Source organism: Bison bison, unplaced genomic scaffold (assembly GCF_000754665.1).
Source record: "Bison bison bison isolate TAMUID 2011002044 unplaced genomic scaffold, Bison_UMD1.0 scf7180017864330, whole genome shotgun sequence".
Classification (NCBI taxonomy): Eukaryota; Metazoa; Chordata; class Mammalia; order Artiodactyla; family Bovidae; genus Bison; species Bison bison.
In genome coordinates, this window is record NW_011494902.1 from 9,875,983 (window position 1) to 9,896,990 (window position 21,008).

The 21,008-nt window shown below is 35.2% G+C and overlaps 1 protein-coding gene across 1 annotated transcript in view; it reads right to left on the minus strand.

Moving 5' to 3' along the window:
• LRP1B (low density lipoprotein receptor-related protein 1B) overlaps positions 1-21,008 on the minus strand; it is a 1,806,191-nt gene that overhangs the window by 694,569 nt on the left and 1,090,614 nt on the right. Inside the window, exons 30-31 of the mRNA XM_010853706.1 lie at positions 8,688-8,862; positions 7,634-7,728 (exon numbers count right to left, since the gene is read on the minus strand). Coding sequence (XP_010852008.1) covers positions 7,634-7,728; positions 8,688-8,862 — 270 coding nt within the window. The remainder of the gene's footprint in view (positions 1-7,633; positions 7,729-8,687; positions 8,863-21,008) is intronic.

Sequence of the window (21,008 nt, forward strand, 5' to 3'; positions counted from 1 at the left end):
TGCTGCATCCATGGGGTTGCAAAGAGTTGGACACAACTGGGTGACTGAACAAGGACAACAACCTATAGTTTTTTACTTTGCCTAAACTATATTTTATAGCTTGATAGGTAAAATAAAGCAAACTATCTTTAAAGCACTAAATTGTGTCACTTCAATTTTTTAAAATTATAGTTCCTGTCAATATAATCCTAAACATTTCCTCGGGCTATATACTTTTTCCCCTAGACACACAGAATAATTCAGATTGTAGACAAAATATGATTTTGTCCCTTTTAAACCTGTTAAACCCAGCCCCCTACCCAGGTCCAGTTTCATTTCTCCCATTTACAAGATGCTTTAAAGGTTCTGATTTTCAGCGTATCAAACTAATGCAAAACAAGTATGTGGCCTTCACTACTGAGTGTTCTCTTTGGAAACCATCACTGTTGAGAGATGGGGAAAATCTGAATGCATAAAGCATTTTTGGTTAATGAACTGCCTTTTATAAGGGATTTTCATATAATATAGAAGAGCTTCCCTTTTTGGTGTAAGTTTTGTGATCGTTAATCTTCCACACTCTCATCTTTGTCATCCTCGAGGTGTAATGACTATAAAAAAAAAACAATAATAATAACCTGAAATATTGGAAAGCAACTACTGCAGAGGTGGGAAAAATACACTTGCAGATGACAGCGCCATGCTAAAGTTAGATCACGAGGCCCCTTGGTATTTATGCCCGCATTACCGATGAGGCGTACTGAGTAAGAGGGCCATCTCCCAGAAGTGTATTAGTAACTTTCAGATAAAATTATGAGCATACCTTTCCCAAAGTGGAACAGACTTCATTTCCTGTTTGACTGATTACACTCTGGTACCTAACAAGTTTAGGAATCAGTTCATCTTGCAGTGGAAACAGTAAATCTTTGATGCACTGTTAAGTGCTAATGCTAAAAAAACTAAATAAATAAATAAACCTGTTTTTTCCCCCTCCCTTTTTTACTAAGACTAAGGAAATCCCCTTCTCCTCTCATAACTCAAAAGCAAAAATGTATGTCTTCTTCAAATTCCAGTTGAAACTTAAAAAATCACCAATTTTGTAACAACTTATTCCTCTATTTTTCTTTCCATAAAGAATGAGTTGTTCTATTTTTCATTGTGTCTACTTATATTATCTTTATGCTGTCTTGAAATAGTACTCATTAATGGTATGTGTTTTTGTTGTTGTTTAACTCTACAGAAGACTTCATCAAACGGTTTATGTTTCTATTCTTTTCCTTTACTGGACTATGACTTTGATAATGTATCCCAGGTTTTATTTTCAGAGTCTAGAACCTAAATACCCTTCATAATTTTTTTTTAAATACTTCATCACATTTGAGTAAAAGATCAAATTAAAAAACATAATAATTTAAATTATTTGTGTGTACATGAATTTATAATTTTAATATCAGTTTGTTAATTCCCCTGGTCATTTTGGTAACATATTATTATCATTTCTTTCATGGTACATAGCCTTATATGTTGATTGAGCTTCATGCATAATAAAAGTGTGCTGAGTAATAAGTATATATAAATATTCTTATTTTTAAATAGTGAGATGCTTGAGCTCTTTTGACATGCTAAGCAGTGTTTATGAATGCTATCCATAAAAATTTTAAAATCCACAAATACACAATAAGGGTTGGAATGATTAAACAATTAAAAGTTAATAGTTTGGCAGGCTTCAAGAAAGTATACTTGAAAGTTGAGTAAACAAATGACTTTTGGTTGGGATCACATTTATAGTGAAGAGAAAACATCAAGAAAATGAAATATATAGTACAGTAGATTCTTAAGAAAAAGCCAAAAATTGAAATGCTGATTGACAAGTCAAGATACTTTATATGAGGCTTAAGGGATAAAATTCATAATATGCAAACATTGTAAACTTGGCAATCACTTTAAATAGTAAATTAAAACCCCCTCTTCTGCAAACTGCTCTAAGCGTTTAATGCATCCAAGACAGAGCAACAACTCTTAATTGAAAATATTTCGTTCGACAATGGATAATGAGAATGGTGATTTGTATTTAACAGAAACAAAGGTATTCAGCCCAACCTGCCTCTAGGTAGCAGTTACTTTGTCTTCAGTGATGCACATTCATAAAATGTAAAGTTGGGTCTTTTGATAAGATCAGGATGAATTTCTCTTTCAAGTTATGTCACACATAAGGATATAACAGGAAACAAGTAAGGGAAATCCAGTAAATTAAACTATAAAAACCATTCTGCAAAAAGAAGAAAACCTAGTATATCAGTGACATTACTGTTTAAAATATGCATTTAAAAATTCAGAAATAATTAATTGTACAGCAAAATAGGCACAGAGGTTAAACTGGTGCTTGCCTACCCCTGGCTGCTTAGAAAAGCTGGCTGCAGTGTCCTAATTGGCCCCATGTTTCTGAGGAGTACATAAGCTGTACATTTTTCTTTCCACTCTCTATGCTTGAAAGAGTACTGGTTTTATTCCTTGATCTTTGCTTGAGGTTAGGTTATCACTATATGAAATCAGCCTCTGTGGGCATAGCATAATGGTTAAGATTTAATATGACTTTGGAAGCAGATAAACTTGGTTTGAATTGCAACTCTACCATTCATGACAGGCAACTAATTTCTTTCAACAAGCCTCAATTTCGCAAGCTATAAAGGAGGAGTAAGAAAGCCTTCCAGAAATGATTACTATGAGATGATTAATGAAAACATTTTGCAAGTACCTGGCATATTTTAAGTCCTTAATAAATAGGCAAAATAATTACGTTATTTTTGTTACCAAAATGATGATTCTATATCATCATCATCATACATCCCAGGCTAAGTGCATGCAAACACAATAACTTTAGTGAGAATATAGCTTTCATAAAGGGTGATAGAAAATGATTGTTTTGAGTTGACATTCCCCAGCCTTGCCAGACAGAATATCGTTTTTTCTCCTCACATTTTGCACATATTTTTCCTATATATTTTTCCCCAAAATAATGTATAATCTGACAATCAATATGCATAGGAGAAAAATCAATTAACAGTAAGTATCTCCTCCTTTACTAATCACCTAATTTTCTTCATAGAAATGGTTCAGGGAATGCAGTGGGGAGGAGTTTAAGCCAGAGATTGCCCAGACAGATTCATTATGAAAAAAGAAATTAAAATAGTTTCCTAAGTGTAAAATATCAGTGAACTTCAGTAAGTAAATAAAAGTAAAAAAAATCCCTATGCATATAATATTTCATAGGTATGACAGTCATGTATACAAACAAAAATAGGTTTGTGCTTACTTTTTCACACATTCATATGTTCATTTATAGGACTCAAAAATTCCATTTTAGAAATATTCTCAGGGGAATAGTTTTAAAAGAATCTTATAAAGTGAGATTACAGTGCCATGAATTCTAGGGAGTATTTCAAAGATTCTTCCATTATCAAATGTTTCCATATGAGACTTAACCTTGATACTACAATAAATCACATTTAAATTTGTATATAAACCAAAAACAAGTTTTTTTGGGGGGGAGGAGAGTCTGCTTATTTACACTACAGCTCTAAATTGCCCATTTAAAAAAATGGACAGAAAAAAAAAAAACTTTAAAAAAAGAAAACAAATCGGAAATACCTAAGTATTTTGCATAACTTCATAAATAATATATTAGTGAATATATTTAAAGAAAATGGTTCAAGCACACACAGTAAAAAGACTACAACTTGAAAAACAGTTACTATGGAACATAGCTTTTAATCTGTTTTAATAGCACCTATAATAATCTTGAAAACATCATCTTAACTGGTGCCACACAAATGAACAATTTAAACTAACTGAATATAGATAAGAATTTCCTGCTAGAAAGTTACTCAGCAGTAATACTTTTTACAGTTAATTTACAGATAAGAGTCTCTCTAGCCTACTGGGATAGATCAAAAATCGCAATTAACAAGGTTGAAATGAATAAGGGTTGCATTCTGAATAATTTATTCTATATTTATACTCTGTGCTTAAAAAGAAAAAAAACTTGTCAATAAGTAGATAAACTGACCAACTGATTTTTACTTGTTCTTTCTTTTTTGAGAAACATCTGAGATGCTAGAAAACTGACAGGTCGAGGACAGGCCACCCCTAAGTGTGAATATGTAGGCATATTAATTATTTTGATTTAAAGTTACTTAAACAGAAGAAGAATACACTGACCCTCTTTTGTTTTTCTGAAAACAAGGACTAATTCTCCCATGAAAAGCTATCCTCCTAATACCAGGAAGATAGAAGGTGTCCTTATTGCCAGAGATAGGGAATCCAAGGCCCAAACAGCAGTATTAATAAGGTTTGTTACCTCTTCATTACTTTGGAACTGCAAGTTCAAACCCCTTTGTTTTGTCAAATCTTCACAAACAATTTTCTTTATCTAATAGGTAAAAAAGCTTCCTGCTTTCGTTACTTCTTTGGGTCTCATTTTTATGGGGGTCCCATATGTACATAATTAAATTTTTTTTCCTGTTTTTCTTCTCCTGCCTTCTGTGAATTTAACTACAGGTATACCTCATTTTATTTCTCTCTGCTTTACTGTGCACTCTGCAGATACTGTGTTTCCTGCAAATTGAATGTTTGTGTCAACCCTGTACCTAGTAGGGCTATTAGCACCACTTTTTCCAACAGCATCTGACTACTGCCTGTCTCTGTGCCACAGTCTGGTTAATATCTCATAATTTTACATCATTATATTTCTTATGTTGATCTGTGATCAGTAATCTTTGCCATTACTATGATGACTTGCTGAAGGTTCAGATGATGGTTAGGAATTTAGCAATAAAGTATTTTTTAATTAAGGTATGTACACCCTTTGTTTGTTTTAAGACACAATGTTATCACCCACTTGAAAGACTATAGTATGGTGTACAACATAACTTTTATATGCACTGGGAAACCAAAAATTTTTGTGTGACTCACTTAATTGTCATATTTGCTTTATTTCAGTGGTCTAGAACTGAAGCTGTAATATCTCCGAGGTATATATGCATTAGACCAGCCAAAAGAACCTAGAAAGTGATAGGAAAGCCTCTTCCTCCCCTACAGAGCCAAATGACCACAAGCTTAGACAAGGAAGGGAGAAGAAACAGCAAGAGGAACGCATTTACCAATGGACAACACAGCCTGTCATTAACGTCACAGAGACCAGCAATCTTAACACTTGGTAAACATGACTAGTAACCTAAGTTACTGGGAGGAACTTTCAACCAATGCCTGTAATAAAGCAAGATGAGGACACAGCTGTCTATTGCCCTGGGGCAGATATGCTGACAAAATCTGAGAGCAGAAGAGTATTTCAAACGTGTTTGCCTCTGAGCATCAACATCAAGACAATATAGAGTTAAATCCTCAGATGTGCATAAAAGTTTGTTCATCTCAGAGGCCCACTTGGTTACATATATTCCTTTGCCACATTTCTGTGGATTTTGTTCTATGTTTATTCTTCACTGAATTCTTTTATACGCACTTAATATTGTAGACAAATCATTCAAATTCCAGTCTATGGGACCCAATATACCTTCTACTACTACTCCTGATAGGTTCTATTACAAAAGGCCAGCTGTTCTTTTCATAAGTTTTCCTCATTTAATCCTCATGAGAACTTTATAAAAATAGGCATTTTGCCTTGATTTTACAGATGAGGAAAGCAAGTACAACCAAGCTAACTGTAATTTGCTCAAGGTCAGTGGGATAAATTCACTTAGTGGAATCTAAAGTGATTTAGGTTCCTGTTCCCCTAAAGGAAAAAGAACAATGTCAAATTTTTATCTACAGGCTGAATACAAAATCTTATAATGAAAATCTGTTTATTGAATATCTAACTCACAATCTATACTCATGAATCCTGACTTCAAATGTGCTTTGTAATAAGGTTCTGGGTTATTTCTGGGAAAATAGTATATCTCACACAAATTAATATTTAATGGTGTCATTTTGAATTTATTTTAAAATTTTAATGATGATGTTGAAATATTAAATGGTGATGTTGTACCTTTAAAATAAATGATGGTGTTGAATCATCATCCATACACAGTTAACAGTATGTGGTGTATGACATCTGATGGGCCAACTACAAAGTGTATATAGTAGCAGTAATTCTTTTCCTTACAAACTTTCCTTACATAAGCTATACATATATAGCTCTTCTTTAATTTATTTTGAGTAGGAAAATGGAAATTTAGTATTAAGAAAGATAAGGCTTTCCCCATTATAAAAACAAGCATGTGAATTATTTTGGTGTAACTTATGGCTACCGCATTACAATGTAAGAACTTTATTTGCTCATACTGTTTCAATCACATTCACTTTTCCATTTTAAATATTCTGAACAACTCCAGATAAGCACTGACTAAATTGCTTTAGTCCAAATTAAGTCCTTTGTATGGGTCCTATCTTGTAGAATCCCTTGTTTCTTTTGTTCTATCATCTTCTACACAGAAGTATTAGCATTTCTATTTGCCTTTAATTTCTAACACTACCTTGAATTTCAATTGTGTATCACATCTTAGAACCAACAGTCCAAAGAAAAGAGTTGTTAATAGTATCATTTTACATCAGAGGTTTATTCTATGGACCGAAAAGAGTTGTTAATAGTATCATTTTACATCAGAGGCTTATTCTATGGACCACATAAAAATTCCCATTTATTGTAAATCTTAATATTATTCCTTTATTGAATCATCACTATTAAAAATGAGATACTTCAAGTAAGTATATTTCCACATTTCTAAAACTAAGAAATTAGTGCTGAAAAGCTCCATGGTACAGTAATTTTACTCCAAGATTTAAAAATATATAGTATTTAATTCAAAGCAAAATTATGGTTTTCTTTTATATATATACATTTAATATAATATAAAAATCCAGGTTCATTGTTGGATTTTTTAAAAAGGTACTTTGTGATGACAAATTCAGGCCTCTCAAAGAAGTATAAGAGAAGATGAGGAAAGTGATTACTGTTTGAAAAGATTAGCATAATGTATAGATATCTATGTGCAAATATGTAACATTATCTTCTAGAAGAATCCTTGTAGCTTGATTTTCAAAAATCATTTATGGAAATGACTCAAAGCTCTCTTTCAGCACCATGAAGTTTCACGTGATGATTTACAATGGTTAACAAAGGTAGAATAAAAAACTAAATAAACACCGTGCAGAGTAAATGAAAACTGCTGAAAATTAAATATTAAAGGCTTAAACTCAAATCATTGTAACTATTAATAATGCCACAACAATGATGATCAGAGGAAGCCTCAGTACATCATGTTGCCACTGAAGCAATTGGTGTATAAGGTATTCATCAGTGAGAATAAGATATTATATGTATTAATTACCTTAAGTTTTAAGCAACTTCTATACTTGAGATACTATAAAAAATTATCTTATCAAAAAAAACTTCTTCTCCAGAAAAAAATGTTTCCTTCCTACCCTACATAAACCAAATAGATTCAATAAAATCAATAAATTTATGATTTAATTTATATTATCAATCTACAATATTTTCTTTCAGGCTCAAGAGCAAAGATCCATTGTATGAGTACAGATTTGTCATATTAAAAACTGCAGTGATTAACTGTGAAAAAAATATATATATAATAAAACTTACCAACAGGTTCCTTTTGATTTTGAAAGAGAATCTTGCTATTACTGCCATCCATATTTGCCATATTAATTGTGTTGCCATCTGTCCAGTAGAGTTTCCTTAATTCAAAAGAGATATGGTTTAAAAATATTAGATATAGACCTACTTGTTGACTAGAAACATCTGTTGAAGAACTAAGTTAATATTAAATTATTGGCACAGGATTATTTTTTTTTTCCAAGAAGTCTCCAAATTGTTGAGCCACTTGCCTGGGAAGAAGTACCACTCTTACTTTTTCCTATCATTGAAGACCCATTATCTCACTTGTTTCTCCTCTACACCCACAAACGTCCATGGGCTTCTCCAGGCAAGGATATTGGAGTGGGTTGCCGTGCCCTCCTCTAGGGGATCTTCCTGCACAAGAGATCGAATCCATAGCTCTTATGTCTCCTGCATTGGCAGGCGGGTTCTTTACTACTAGTGCCACCTGGGAAGCCCTTAACTTTAACTACAGTAAATTATTTCCATTTAAAATCATTCATCAATGTTAATTCTCTTGATTCAGAAATATCAGGTACCAGAGAAGGAAACAAAGTCATTTCAATCATTCCTGTTGAAAGCACTACGGAGAAAGACTTTCTTTTAGCTCTACATGAGTTCTCTACATGCATTCCTGAAGACTAACCAGAAGATGGGAGAATGTGATCTAATCTGCAGTGACCATAACATCAACTCACAGTAAACATGTTATTAACAACTGGTATTTGAAATGAAATTAACAACTTTTCTAGGCCTCTCTCTCTCTTTTTCTCATTCTGAACTGTCACTCTTTATAAACATAAATTGATAAAATTTTACAGTAATATGTAAAAACTTGATTTCATGCAGAAAGCAGAAATCGTTAACCCAGGATCACCTATAATGTCCATATTCACATTTGCCTTTTTTACTGTATAGCTTATATGTATATACACATATGTATATGTGTGTCTCTTCTGAATTCAACAAAGTTTTTACATAATATCAGAGCAAAGGTGTATAAAATTTTGAAAAACTTAAAAAAAAAATCATACTTTACCCCCTGACTGGGTGAGCTGCTAGACACTGTGGTTTATCGATTCCATGGATAATTGAGGTTTTCAAGGAGCCATCTAGTCTTGCCACATTAATTTGTGTTTCATCAAATTCTGAGCTAATCCAGTATAAATTACGTGAGACCCAGTCCACGGTTAACCCTCTGATACTCTGAATATCTGTACAACAGGAAAGAGAAAATCACAAGTGAATGAAATGTCTCATTGTTTTGGCTTTCCAAGTCAGTTATTTTCTGTCTCAGGGAAAATTTAATTTACACTTTAATTTGTTAGCTAAAATTGTACAAGATGTAATCTCATTCCCTTATCAGCCCTTCTTAAGGCATGAATAATCATTAATGTCTTACTGCTGAGCCATTTGAAAACCTGAAGTAACAATTAGCATTAAATTTGCACTAACAGTCAATGATTCGCTAGTAAACACTAAGGAGCAGATGCAGGCAGCAGTCCTATGGGCCAAGGTGACCAAAATTCAAATTAGAGTAATAGCTTCTCTAGTTGGTAGTACATCTTTATAGTCAGGAGAAAGTACTTGTGGGCCATCAACAAATGGGCCATTTTATCTGTTAAGTGCCAATTTGTTACTGAAATTAAATAAAACAATTCAACTTTCTGAAAAGAATTATCAGAGAGTTGAACATCTTTAAAATGGATAATTAGCAGAAATTGACTGAGATATGAGCAAAGAAACTGAAACCCTTTTAAAATTCCTCCAATGTGGATTCTATAGAAATTACTGAAATCTAATTATGTTTTTATTCATTACAGCCAATATGAATATTTGGGTTGCTATTACTTGATTATTCAATTGGGCATCTTTTTAAAAAATGATGGAAAGTAGGCTTAAATATAATTGCACATTTTAATTAAAGAAACAAATGAAAAATAAAGTGTTAAAATAATGGATACTAGGAAATCTTTTCAACATATTAACAGATACACAATTCAGTTCAGCTCAGTTGGTCAGTCGTGTCTGACTCTTTGCAACCCCATGGACTGAACCATGCCAGGCCTCCCTGTCCATCACCAACTCCCAGAATTTAACCAAACTCATGTCCATTGAGTCAGTGATGCCTTCCAACCATCTCATATTCTGTTGGCCCCTTCTCCTCCTGCCTTCAATCTTTCCCAGCATCAGGGTCTTTTCCAATGAGTCAGTTCTTCACATCAGGTGGCCAAAGTATTGGAATTTCAGTTTCAACATCAATCCTTCCAATGAATATTCAGGACTGATTTCCTTTAGGATGGACTGGTTGGATCTCACTGCAGTCCCAGGGACTCTCAAGAGTCTTCTCCAACACCACAGTTCAAAAGCATCAATTCTTCGGCACTCATCTTTCTTTATAGTCCATCTCTCCCATCCATACGTGACTACTGGAAAACCACAGCTTTGACTAGACAGACCTTTGTTGGCAAAGTAATGTCTCTGCTTTTTAATATGCTGTCTGGGTTGGTCATACACAAGGCCAGTTTAATTCTCAATTTGTAGCATTTGAATGCATTAACTGGGTATTTTATTTTAAAAAGTTTTAATATTTGCTAGCATGCTGTACCTCTTAGGGTTCTCCAGACTCCTGATACTCAAATTTATCAGACATTTAGAGACTGTGCAAATGAAGATTCTGATTCAGTAGATCTGAGAAGGCACCTAAGATTCTGCAAGTTAAAACTAATACCAAGTGCTGCAGCTACTGCTCCAGAGCAGCAGTTCCATGCAAAACGCTTCTAGAAATGCAGAGTGGCTGCTACTTAGCTCATCTAATTTCTGTCTGGTCTGTGCTCAGTCATGGCTGATTCTTTGTGACACCATGGACTATAACCTGCCAGGTTCCTCTGTCCAAATAATTTACCAGGTAAGAATACTGGAGAAGGTTGCCATTTCCTCTTCCAGAGGATCTTTCTAGCCCAGGGATCGAACTTGTGAACTTGTGTCTCCTGTGTCTCTTTCATTGACAAGCTGATTCTTTACCACTGTACCACCTGGGAAGCCCATCTAATTGCTACATCTTCCCTTTTTATAATTTTCAAAAGATGCCATCAAGCAAAAGGTGTCATTTTCAAAATGTGAAAACTCCAGATTTGTAAAATTTGCCAGCTAGTTCAAAGTTTAAAAAAAAAGGGATTCCTGGCAGTTCTGGGTCAGCTGTGACGTGCCTTGCTGGCACAGGAGGCTCAACCTCAAGTTTACAAACTTGAGTCTTGACAGAGCCTGCTTTCCTGCTCAATATTCATTTCATTATTTTTAAATAACTTGTAATCACAGTGTCCTAAAAAGTATTCCCCATGTTTTAATTTCTCCTCTAAGCAGCAACTTCTCACTCTGCAAGGTACCTTTCATCATTAATTTCTGTTAAGTTGGCAGATTTTAAATACAAACTTCATTTCTCAAACCAATGCTGGAAATTTATTTGTATTTTTACTTATTCTCATTCAGTCTCCCTTTCATTGAGAAACAATAAGAAAAAATAATAACACAACATCTTTGTAAAGCTAGACCTTCAATGTCAAGTATTTATTTTGCTTCACTCAGGATATTTTTTTCCTTTCCTTTACTCTCTGGACTTAATTGGTTACTGAGAAACAATAATGAGAATTTCTGGCTTTTGTTCTAGGTTGGGTGCCTATTCTTTGTCTTTAATGAAGTCACTTAAATTTTGGCTTCTTTTTCTTATCAGCACAATGAGGCTAATTATAGATAAATCATAGGATTTTGTGAATATTAGATGATGTGTGTTTATGTAGCTTAATTCAGGATTAAGGGATACTTTGCCAATCCAAGGATTTAATGTTTTCTGCCTTTTTATCTTGAATTGCTTGGTACTGCAAAAATAAAGTTTTTATTTCCTCTAAAATACATGTTATCCAAAGTTTGCTTGCTTATTTTTTTCCTGCTGTCTCTGCTGCTCAAAATTTATTCACTTGTTTCTAAATGACTCCTAAACATACAACCTAAAGACTGCATTGCACTCTTAAATTGGAAAGCATAGCCAAATGCAATCTGTATGTTGTGCTTAGCATTTAGTTGTGTCTGACTCTTTGTGACCCCATGGACTGTAGCCTGCCAGGCTCCTTTGTCCATGGGATTCTCCAGACAAGAATAGTGGAGTGGGTTGCCATGGCCTCCACCGGGTATTTTCCCAACTCAGAGATCAAATCCAGGTCTCCTGCATTGCAGGCAGATTCTTTACTGTCTGAGCCACCAGAGAAGCTCAAATATAAGTTATTAATGCCTATTTCAGATCAGATCAGATCAGTCGCTCAGTCGTGTCCGACTCTTTGTGACTCCATGAATCGCAGCACGCCAGGCCTCCCTGTCCATCACCAACTCCCGGAGTTCACTCAGACTCATGTCCATAGAGTCAGTGATGCCATCCAGCCATCTCATCCTCTGTCGTCACCTTCTCCTCTTACCCCCAATCCCTCCCAGCATCAGAGTCTTTTCCAATGAGTCAGTCAACTCTTCGCATGAGGTGGCCAAAGTACTGGAGTTTCAGCTTTAGCATCATTCCTTCCAAAGAAATCCCAGGGCTGATCTCCTTTAGAACAGACTGGTTGGATCTCCTTGCAGTCCAAGGGACTCTCAAGAGTCTTCTCCAACACCACAGTTCAAAAGCATCAATTCTTTGGTGCTCAGCCTTCTTCACAGTCCAACTCTCACATCCGTACATGACCACAGGAAAAACCATAGCCTTGACTAGACGAAATTTTGTTGGTAAAGTAATGTATCTGCTTTTGAATATGCTATCTAGGTTGGTCATAACTTTCCTTCCAAGGAGTAAGCGTCTTTTCCCTGTCAATTCTATGGTCCATGCTCTCTCAAATCTATTTCTAGCTTTAATATTGCATAGCATACAATCTTCTTCCTCTTTCAGGCAGTTGATTTAGTTGCCTTCAGGTTATTTTTCTGACTAGAGAGCTCTGTATCATGACCTTCAATTGTCCCAAGGTATTTGATTGCTTCCAACCACTCAAAGTGATGCTGGAATTCCTTACCCTGGCTTTCTATATAATCTGAATATAACTGTCTGTCCAACCTTATTTCTCACCATTTTTGACCCATTATCTTACCCTTGAGTCATATTGACATTTTCTCAGATTTCCATACTTGTCTTGATCTTTCCAATCTATATAGAATTACCTGGACCTCATACCTATTATTTTTTTATAATCTCATGCAAAATAGTCTAGTTGATAGGCAACATTGCCCTTCAAACACAAAACCCTAATTAATTCTATATGTTCCAGTCTTAAAGATTTTCTCCATCTATCTAACTCAATAAGACTATATCTGGTCAATCCTTTTCTATGTAACATGATAATTATATGTGAACATACTACTACTTTCACATATACTTCTTGAAGATAGGCCTTTGCTAATTTATTTTTATAGCTCTCCTCCTCAAACATACACAACATTGCCTTCAAAATAAATAGCTTTTGATGAATTCATAATATGGACAAACTATAATTATAAGGATATGTGAGCTAAGTTAAAAATATCAGATGTAAGATCCTCAAGAGTATTTTCAGGAGTACACATCTAAACATATTCAGGCAATCTCAATTCTCATTTTCTATTCTAACCCTTCTTCTGTCCATTAGTTTGGAGCTTCTAATTATCAGCATTATGTCTAAAATAAAACTTATGTCTTTTTTGACCATGATTACTGCCCAAGTCTTATTGTTTTGGAATGTCCTAGTAAGTTCACCATAAAGGGGTCAGGGGAAGAATAACAACTGCAATACATTTAATGATATTTTTGGGTTTTTTTGATAAAAATACTGAAATAATGAATTGATTCAACTCCTGTTTTCAAGTCAAGCCAAGATCTCTGAGCAAGTTTTTCAGAAAGTTCAATTTCTTATTTCTAATGACTCTCACTTCTTAAAGTAAGACAGATTAGATATTCCTAAAATTCTTCCACCACCACAAAATTCCCTGATGTATGATAAATTAAAACTTTGAAATGTGTTGTTGAGATCATAAGACAGTTGGAAAAATATCTAAATGCTAATACACAATTGTATGTTACATAAAATCATAAAGGAAGCCAAGTAGGAATACAGAGGTTGGTGAGGCCATAGAGGCAACAATTTGTAATGAAAATCTAGAGATTCCTGGATTACTAGTTTCTCAGTGCAAGAGTGTTCAGTCTTTAAACCAACAAAAAGTAGCAGAGCTAAACAAGTGCAATTCCCAGATATAATAATGGTCAACATCCTCAGGTGAGTTAAAAAAGAAACAAACAAACAAACAAACAATATATATCTATATATATCTATATATATATAGATATGCCTGCTTAAAAAGGAGTATGATTCTTTAAATAAATATAAAACATTTTTTCTGTCCCTCTTCTGGGTATGAAAGATAAAAATCTAAGCATAGGCCTATGGTTGGGCAAGAGATGCATCCATTGTTTGTCTAGGAGAATGGTTCTTTGCTTATAATGACTCCTTTTTCTCCAAAAAAAGCAAATTCAAATCCTCTAAGGAAGAAAACAATTTTCTCCACCCAAGCATTTACAATTTCTACACTGAATTTGTTCTCATAATAGATCAGAAAAATTAAAACACACACAAAGAATAAGACATAAGAGAAAAATAAAGAGTAGGTTTAAGTTCCCAAAGCCTACATGGTTTTAAATTATTATGTGTAACATAAAGAAAATTGAGTGGGTAATTTTAAAGGAAAAAAAATACTTCAAAATAATAAGCAAGGTACAATAATTTATTTTTTTGCAATAATTTATTTTTAAAAATCTTCTTGAAATGTATATAAATGAGAAGCAAAATAACTTGACAATATTAAAAAGAACAATTATTTAGATGGATTAACCAGCAGGTTAGACACTAGTGACTGCAAGACAACTTGTGAACTGCAAGACATCTGATGAACTGCAAGACAGTTAACTGTTAGACAAAGAAAACAGAAACAAAAAGATTAGATGAGTTGGAAGTTAGAACAAATAACTTACCACATCTAGTCAGTTTCAGAAGGAAGGCATAGAGACTAGGCTAGAAAAAATAACAGAGACAATAGTTGAGGGTGTTTTCTCCCTGCACTGATGAAAGAGATGGCCCAGTACAGTAAAGTTTAGATGGCTAAATAAAAACAGTCATGAGGAAAAAGAAGAAAGAGAGAAAACATATATTCTGTTAAAAAAAAAAAAGGAATGACAAATTAGACAAACACAGAGATTCTCAAGAGATGTGAAAAGATAGTAAAATAATATCTGGAAAGGATTGAGAAAAAATGACACTAAACTTTGAATTTGTATTCAACAACATTATGTTCCAAACTACATCTCAACAACAAAATATTGATTTAAAAAAGCACAAATGACTCAATACCCATGTCTCTAAAGCAGATACAGAAATGACCAACAAGAACACAAAAAGATATTCAACATCACTAATCATTAGGAAATGTGATCATATGCACAAGTACATTCCACCTCACGCCTATTAATTGAAAGTGAAAGCCATTCAGTCATGTCCAACCCTCTGCGATATCATGGACTGTAGTCCACCAAACTCCTCTGTCCAGGAATTCTGCAGGCAAGAATACTGGATTGAGTTGTCATTCCTTTATCTAGGGGATCTTCCTAACCCAGGGGTCAAACCCAGGTATCCTGCATTGCAGGCAGACTCTTCACCATCTGAGCCACCAAGGAAGCCATTCACAAGTAGGATGACAACTACTAATAATGGAAAGTTAACTAACAAACAAAAAACAAGAACAACAACAACAAAAAAGAAGAAGAAGAAAATAATATTGGCAAGAATATGAAGAAACTGGAACCCTTGTGAGCTGATGATAGGAACGTAAAATGGTGCAGCCTTTGTTGGAAATAGTATGGCAGTTCCTCAAAAAATTAGAATTACCATGTGATCCAGCCATTCTACCTCTGGGTATATAACCAAAAGAATGCAAAGGTCTCAAAGAGCTACTTGTACACCTATGTTCACAGCAGCATTATTCACAATAGCCAAAAAGTGAAACAACCCAAACATCCATTGACTGTTGAATGTATAAACAAATTGGGATACATACATAAAATGGAACATTATTCAGCCTTAAAAAGAAAGGAAATTCTGACATGCTACAATATGGATGGACTTGCAGATAGCACGCTAAGAGAAAAGACCCATTCACAAGAAGGTAAGTACTAGATGATTCCTTTTATATGAGGTACCTATAGTAGTTTCAGAGACATAGAAATAGAATAGTGGTTTCTAGAAAATGAGAAGGGGGATGGGAAGTTGTTTCTTAATGGGGTGAGATTCATTTTGTAAGATGGAAAGAGTTATGGAGATTGGTTACACAATGTGAATGTACTTAACACTACTAAACTGTACAATTAAGAAGGTTTGAGATGATAAATTTACATGATGTATATTTTACTGCAATTAAAAATTATCTTTATAAAAAGAAGACTAAACAAAACTATTTTCAGATATTATATCAATAACAAATTCTCATTAAATTAAGATCCATTGAAAGATATAATTCAGAGAGAAGGCCTTAAATGAAAGAGGGATGGAGGTAAGCATGCGAACTGGTTAACATGTAGATAAATCTAAATGAAAATGGACTGGTTGTCAATTCTCTGCTTGTGAGACTCATCTTTTTTTTTTTTCTTTCTATGAAGCAGACTTACTGACACCAGCATCTTGGGAGTGGACACCAAGCCTTCTGCCCCGAAAGAGGTGTGCATTCAAAGAGGAGGGGATTCATAACTCTCTGAGGGCAGATATGGCTTCAGCCAGTCAAAACTCATTTGCAGTGGTTTTTTTTGGCAAGTATTTCTCTGTTCTTACAAGCAAAGCTTAAAAAAGCAAAATGGTAATACTTGTGAAAAGCTTTCTCAAAGAAACTCTGTAAATATTAAATATTCTGTTGCATTTATGAAAAGCTCTGATCATAAAAGTATATATGTATGTGTGTATATATATCTATCTATATGTTATATATATAACACATGATGGTACACAAACTAAGAAAACATCAATAAATCCATAATACATCTTAAGAACATTACAAACACTTTAGGAATCTTTAATGCTCATCCTCGGACATTTTACAGCTCTCCAACTCTGAAAAACTGAGTGCTTACTCACTTGGCTTTCTCACTTTTAAAACATATGCATGTTTTCTAAATCTTTTTTTTTTTTTTAAGAACATAGGGGCAGAATTATAACTTCTTGACTAATCCTTATATGCTTTACATCCTAACCTTATCATTATTCCTGTCTTAGAGAAACAAATCACTGCTGATTAGGGAGAAAAGTCTGAAACAAGTCTCTTTTTATTTTCATATGGATCAATGTCTCTAATATCTTTCCAATTATTTGGTCAAGTTTACCTCTCACATTCATGACATTCAATTACTGCTGTTTCCGCTCTTGCTGTCTGTAATCTTCTTATACCTAGGTTTTATTTCAGATTTGGATCATTTCTATAATTGTCTAAGTGTATCCTGTCTATAATTTCTCACTTTTTCAATCTAGTTATCAAGTTTATACCTGCTTCATCTTCAAAAGAGTTTGACTGACCAATACCCATCTGTAAAAGTCTACAGCAGTTTTCCACTGAATTTAAAGGGGAAAAACAAAAAAAGCTCCTCCGGTGTAAGACCTTCTGTTCTGCTATCATATTAACCTTCTAGTTTACTCTTCTATAAGAACAATCTATCTACAATTCACTACTTGCTCCTCTTTATACATGTGTGTTCAGCTCTTTGTGTTTACTAATAGGTACTTTTTAAATAACAGATGTCTACAATCTTCCACTAAAAGGCTTCATGGATGAAATTTTAAAATTAAAATTCTATTCAGTTCAGTTCAGTTGCTCAGTCGTATTGGACTCTTTGTGACCCCATTAACCACAGAACGCCAGGCCACCCTGTTCATCACCAAACTCATGTCCATTGAATCGGTGATGCCATCCAACCATCTCATCCTCTGTCGTCCCCTTCTCCTCCTGCCCTCAATCTTTCCTAGCATCAGGGTCTTTTCAAATGAGTCAGCTCTTTGCATCAGGTGGAAAAATATTGGAGTTTCAGCTTCAGCATCAGTCCTTCCAATGAACAGCCAGGACCGATATCCTTAAGGATGGACTGGTTGGATCTCCTTGCAGTCCAAGGGATTCTCAAGAGTCTTCTCCAACACCACAGTTCAAAACATCAATTCTTCAGCGCTCAGCTTTCTTTATAGTCCAATTCTCACATCCATACATGATTACTGGAAAAACCGTAGCCTTGACTAGACAGACCTTTGTTGACAAAGTAATGTCTCTGCTTTTTAATACGCTGTCTAGGTTGGTTATAACTTTCCTTCCAACGAGTAAGTGCCTTTTAATTTCATGGCTGCAATCACCATCTGCAGTGATTTTGGAGCCCCCCAAAATAAAGTCTGACACTGTTTCCACTGTTTCCCCATCCATTTACCATGAAGTGACAGGACTGGATTACATGACCTTAGTTTTCTGAATGTTGAGCTTTAAGCCACCTTTTTTACTACCCTCTTTCACTTTCATCAAGAGGCTCTTTAGTTCCTCTTTACTTTCTGCCATAAGGGTGGTGTCATCTGCATATCTGAGGTTTTTGATATTTTTCCCGGCAATCTTTATTCCAGCTTATGCTTCTTCCAGTCCAGCATTTCTCATGATGTACTCTGCATATAAGTTAAATAAGCAGGGTGACAATATACAGCCTTGACTTACTCCCTTTCCTATTTAGAACCAGTCTGTTGTTCCACGTCCAGTTCTAACCGTTGCTTCCTGACCTGCATACAAATTTCTCAAGAGGCAGGTCAGGTGGTCTGGTATTCCCATCTCTTTCAGAATTTTCCACAGTTTATTGTGATCCACACAGTCCAAGGCTTTGGCATAGTCAATAAGCAGAAATAGATGTTTTTCTAGAACTCTCTTGCTTTTTCAATGATCCAGCTGATGTTGGCAATTCAGTCTCTGGTTCCTCTGCCTTTTCTAAAACCAGCTTGAACATCTGGAAGTTCACGGTTCACATATTGCTGAAGCCTGGCTTGGAGAATTTTGAGCATTACTTTACTAGCATGTGAGATGAGTGCAATTGTGCGGTAGTTTGAGCATTCTTTGGGATTGGAATGAAAACTGACCTTTTCCAGTCCTGTGGCCACTGCTAAGTTTTCCAAATTTGCTGGCATATTGAGTGCAGCACTTTCATAACATCATCTTTCAGGATTTGAAATAGCTCCACTGGAATTCCATCACCTCCACTAGCTTTGTTCATAGTGATGCTTTCTAAGGCCCACCTGACTTCACATTCCATGATGTCTGGGTCTAGTTGAGTGATCACACCATAGTTATTATTTGGGTTGTGAAGATGTTTTTTGTATTGTTCTTCTGTGTACTCTAGTCACCTCTTCTTAATATCTTTTGCTTCTGTTTCATGCCATTTCTGTCCTTTATTGAGCCCATCTTTGCAGGAAACGTTCCTTGGTATCTCTAATTTTTTTGAAGAGATCTCTAGTCTTCCCCATTATCTTGCTTTCCTCTATTTCTTTGCACTGATCACTGAGGAAGGCTTTCTTATCTCTCTGCGCTCTTCTTGGAACTCTGCATTCAAATGCATATATGTTTCTTTTCTCCTTTACTTTTCACTTCTCTTCTTTTCACAGCTATTTGTAAGGGGTCTTCAGACAGATGTTCCCCAACTAAACTTTCTACTTCGATTCAAGGCCTGTTACCAAAATCTAGATCTCACTGTTATTACTGACCTTTTTTTGTTTTTTCTCTGGACTATTTTCCATAATAGCTTTTATTGTCTAAGCATTTTTCTTACTGGATAAGAAAATAGAGGAAATGAATGAATCCTTAGTACTTACTGACAAAATGGGTGGCAGAAGTGGAAAAAATTTTATATAGAATAACTATGATCATGGCATCTGGTCCCATCACTTCATGGGAAATAGATGAAACAGTGTAAACAGTGTCAGATTTTAGTTTTTTGGGCTCCAAAATCACTGCAGATGGTGATTGTAGCCATGAAATTAAATGACATTTGCTCCCTGGAAGGAAAGTTATGACCAACCTAGATAGCATATTGAAAAGCAGAGACATTACTTTGCCAACAAAGGTTCATCTAGTCAAGGGTATGTTTTTTCCAGTAGTGATGTATGGATGTGAGAGTTGGACTCTCACAAAGAGAAGAAAGCTGAGCACTGAAGAATTGATGCTTTTGAACTGTGATGTTGGAGAAGACTCTTGAGAATCCCTTGGACTGCAAGGAGATCCAATCAGTCCATCCTAAAGGATACCAGTCATGGGTGTTCATTGGAAGGACTGATGCTGAAGCTGAAACTCCAATATTTTGCCACCTCATGTGAAGAGTTGACACATTGGAAAAGACCCTGATGCTGGGAGGGATTAGGAGCAGGAGGAGAAGGGGATGACAGAGGATGAGATGGCTGGATGGCATCACCAACTTGATGCACATGAGTTTGAGTGAACCCCGGGAGTTGGTGATGGACAGGGAGGCCTGGTGTTTTGCAATTCATGGGGTCCCAAAGATGGGCTCGATAACCGACAGAAATGGTATGCACCTAACAGAATCATTAGATATCAAGAAGAGGTGGCAAGAATACACAGAAGAACTGTACAAAAAAGATCTTCATGACCCAGATAATCACGATGGTGTGATCACTGAGCTAGAGCCAGAAATCCTGCAATGTGAAGTCAAGTGGGCCCTAGAAAGCATCACTATGAACAAAGCTAGTGGAGGTGATGGAATTCCAGTGGAGCTATTTCAAATCCTGAAAGATGATGTTATGAAAGTGCTGCACTCAATATGCCAGCAAATTTGGAAAACTCAGCAGTGGCCACAGGACTGGAAAAGGTCAGTTTTCATTCCAATCCCAAAGAAAGGCAATGCCAAAGAATGCTCAAACTACTGCACAATTGCACTCATCTCACATGCTAGTAAAGTAATGCTCAAAATTCTCCAAGCCAGGCTTCAGCAATATGTGAACCGTGAACTTCCAGATGTTCAAGCTGGTTTTAGAAAAGGCAGAGGAACCAGAGACTGAATTGCCAACATCAGCTGGATCATCGAAAAAGCAAGAGAATTCTAGAAAAACATGTATTTCTGCTTTATTGACTATGCCAAAGCCTTGGACTATGTGGATCACAATAAACTGCGGAAAATTCTGAAAGAGATGGGAATACCAGACCACCTGACCTGCCTCTTGAGAAATTTGTATGCAGGTCAGGAAGCAACGGTTAGAACTGGACATGGAACAACAGACTGGTTCCAAATAGGAAA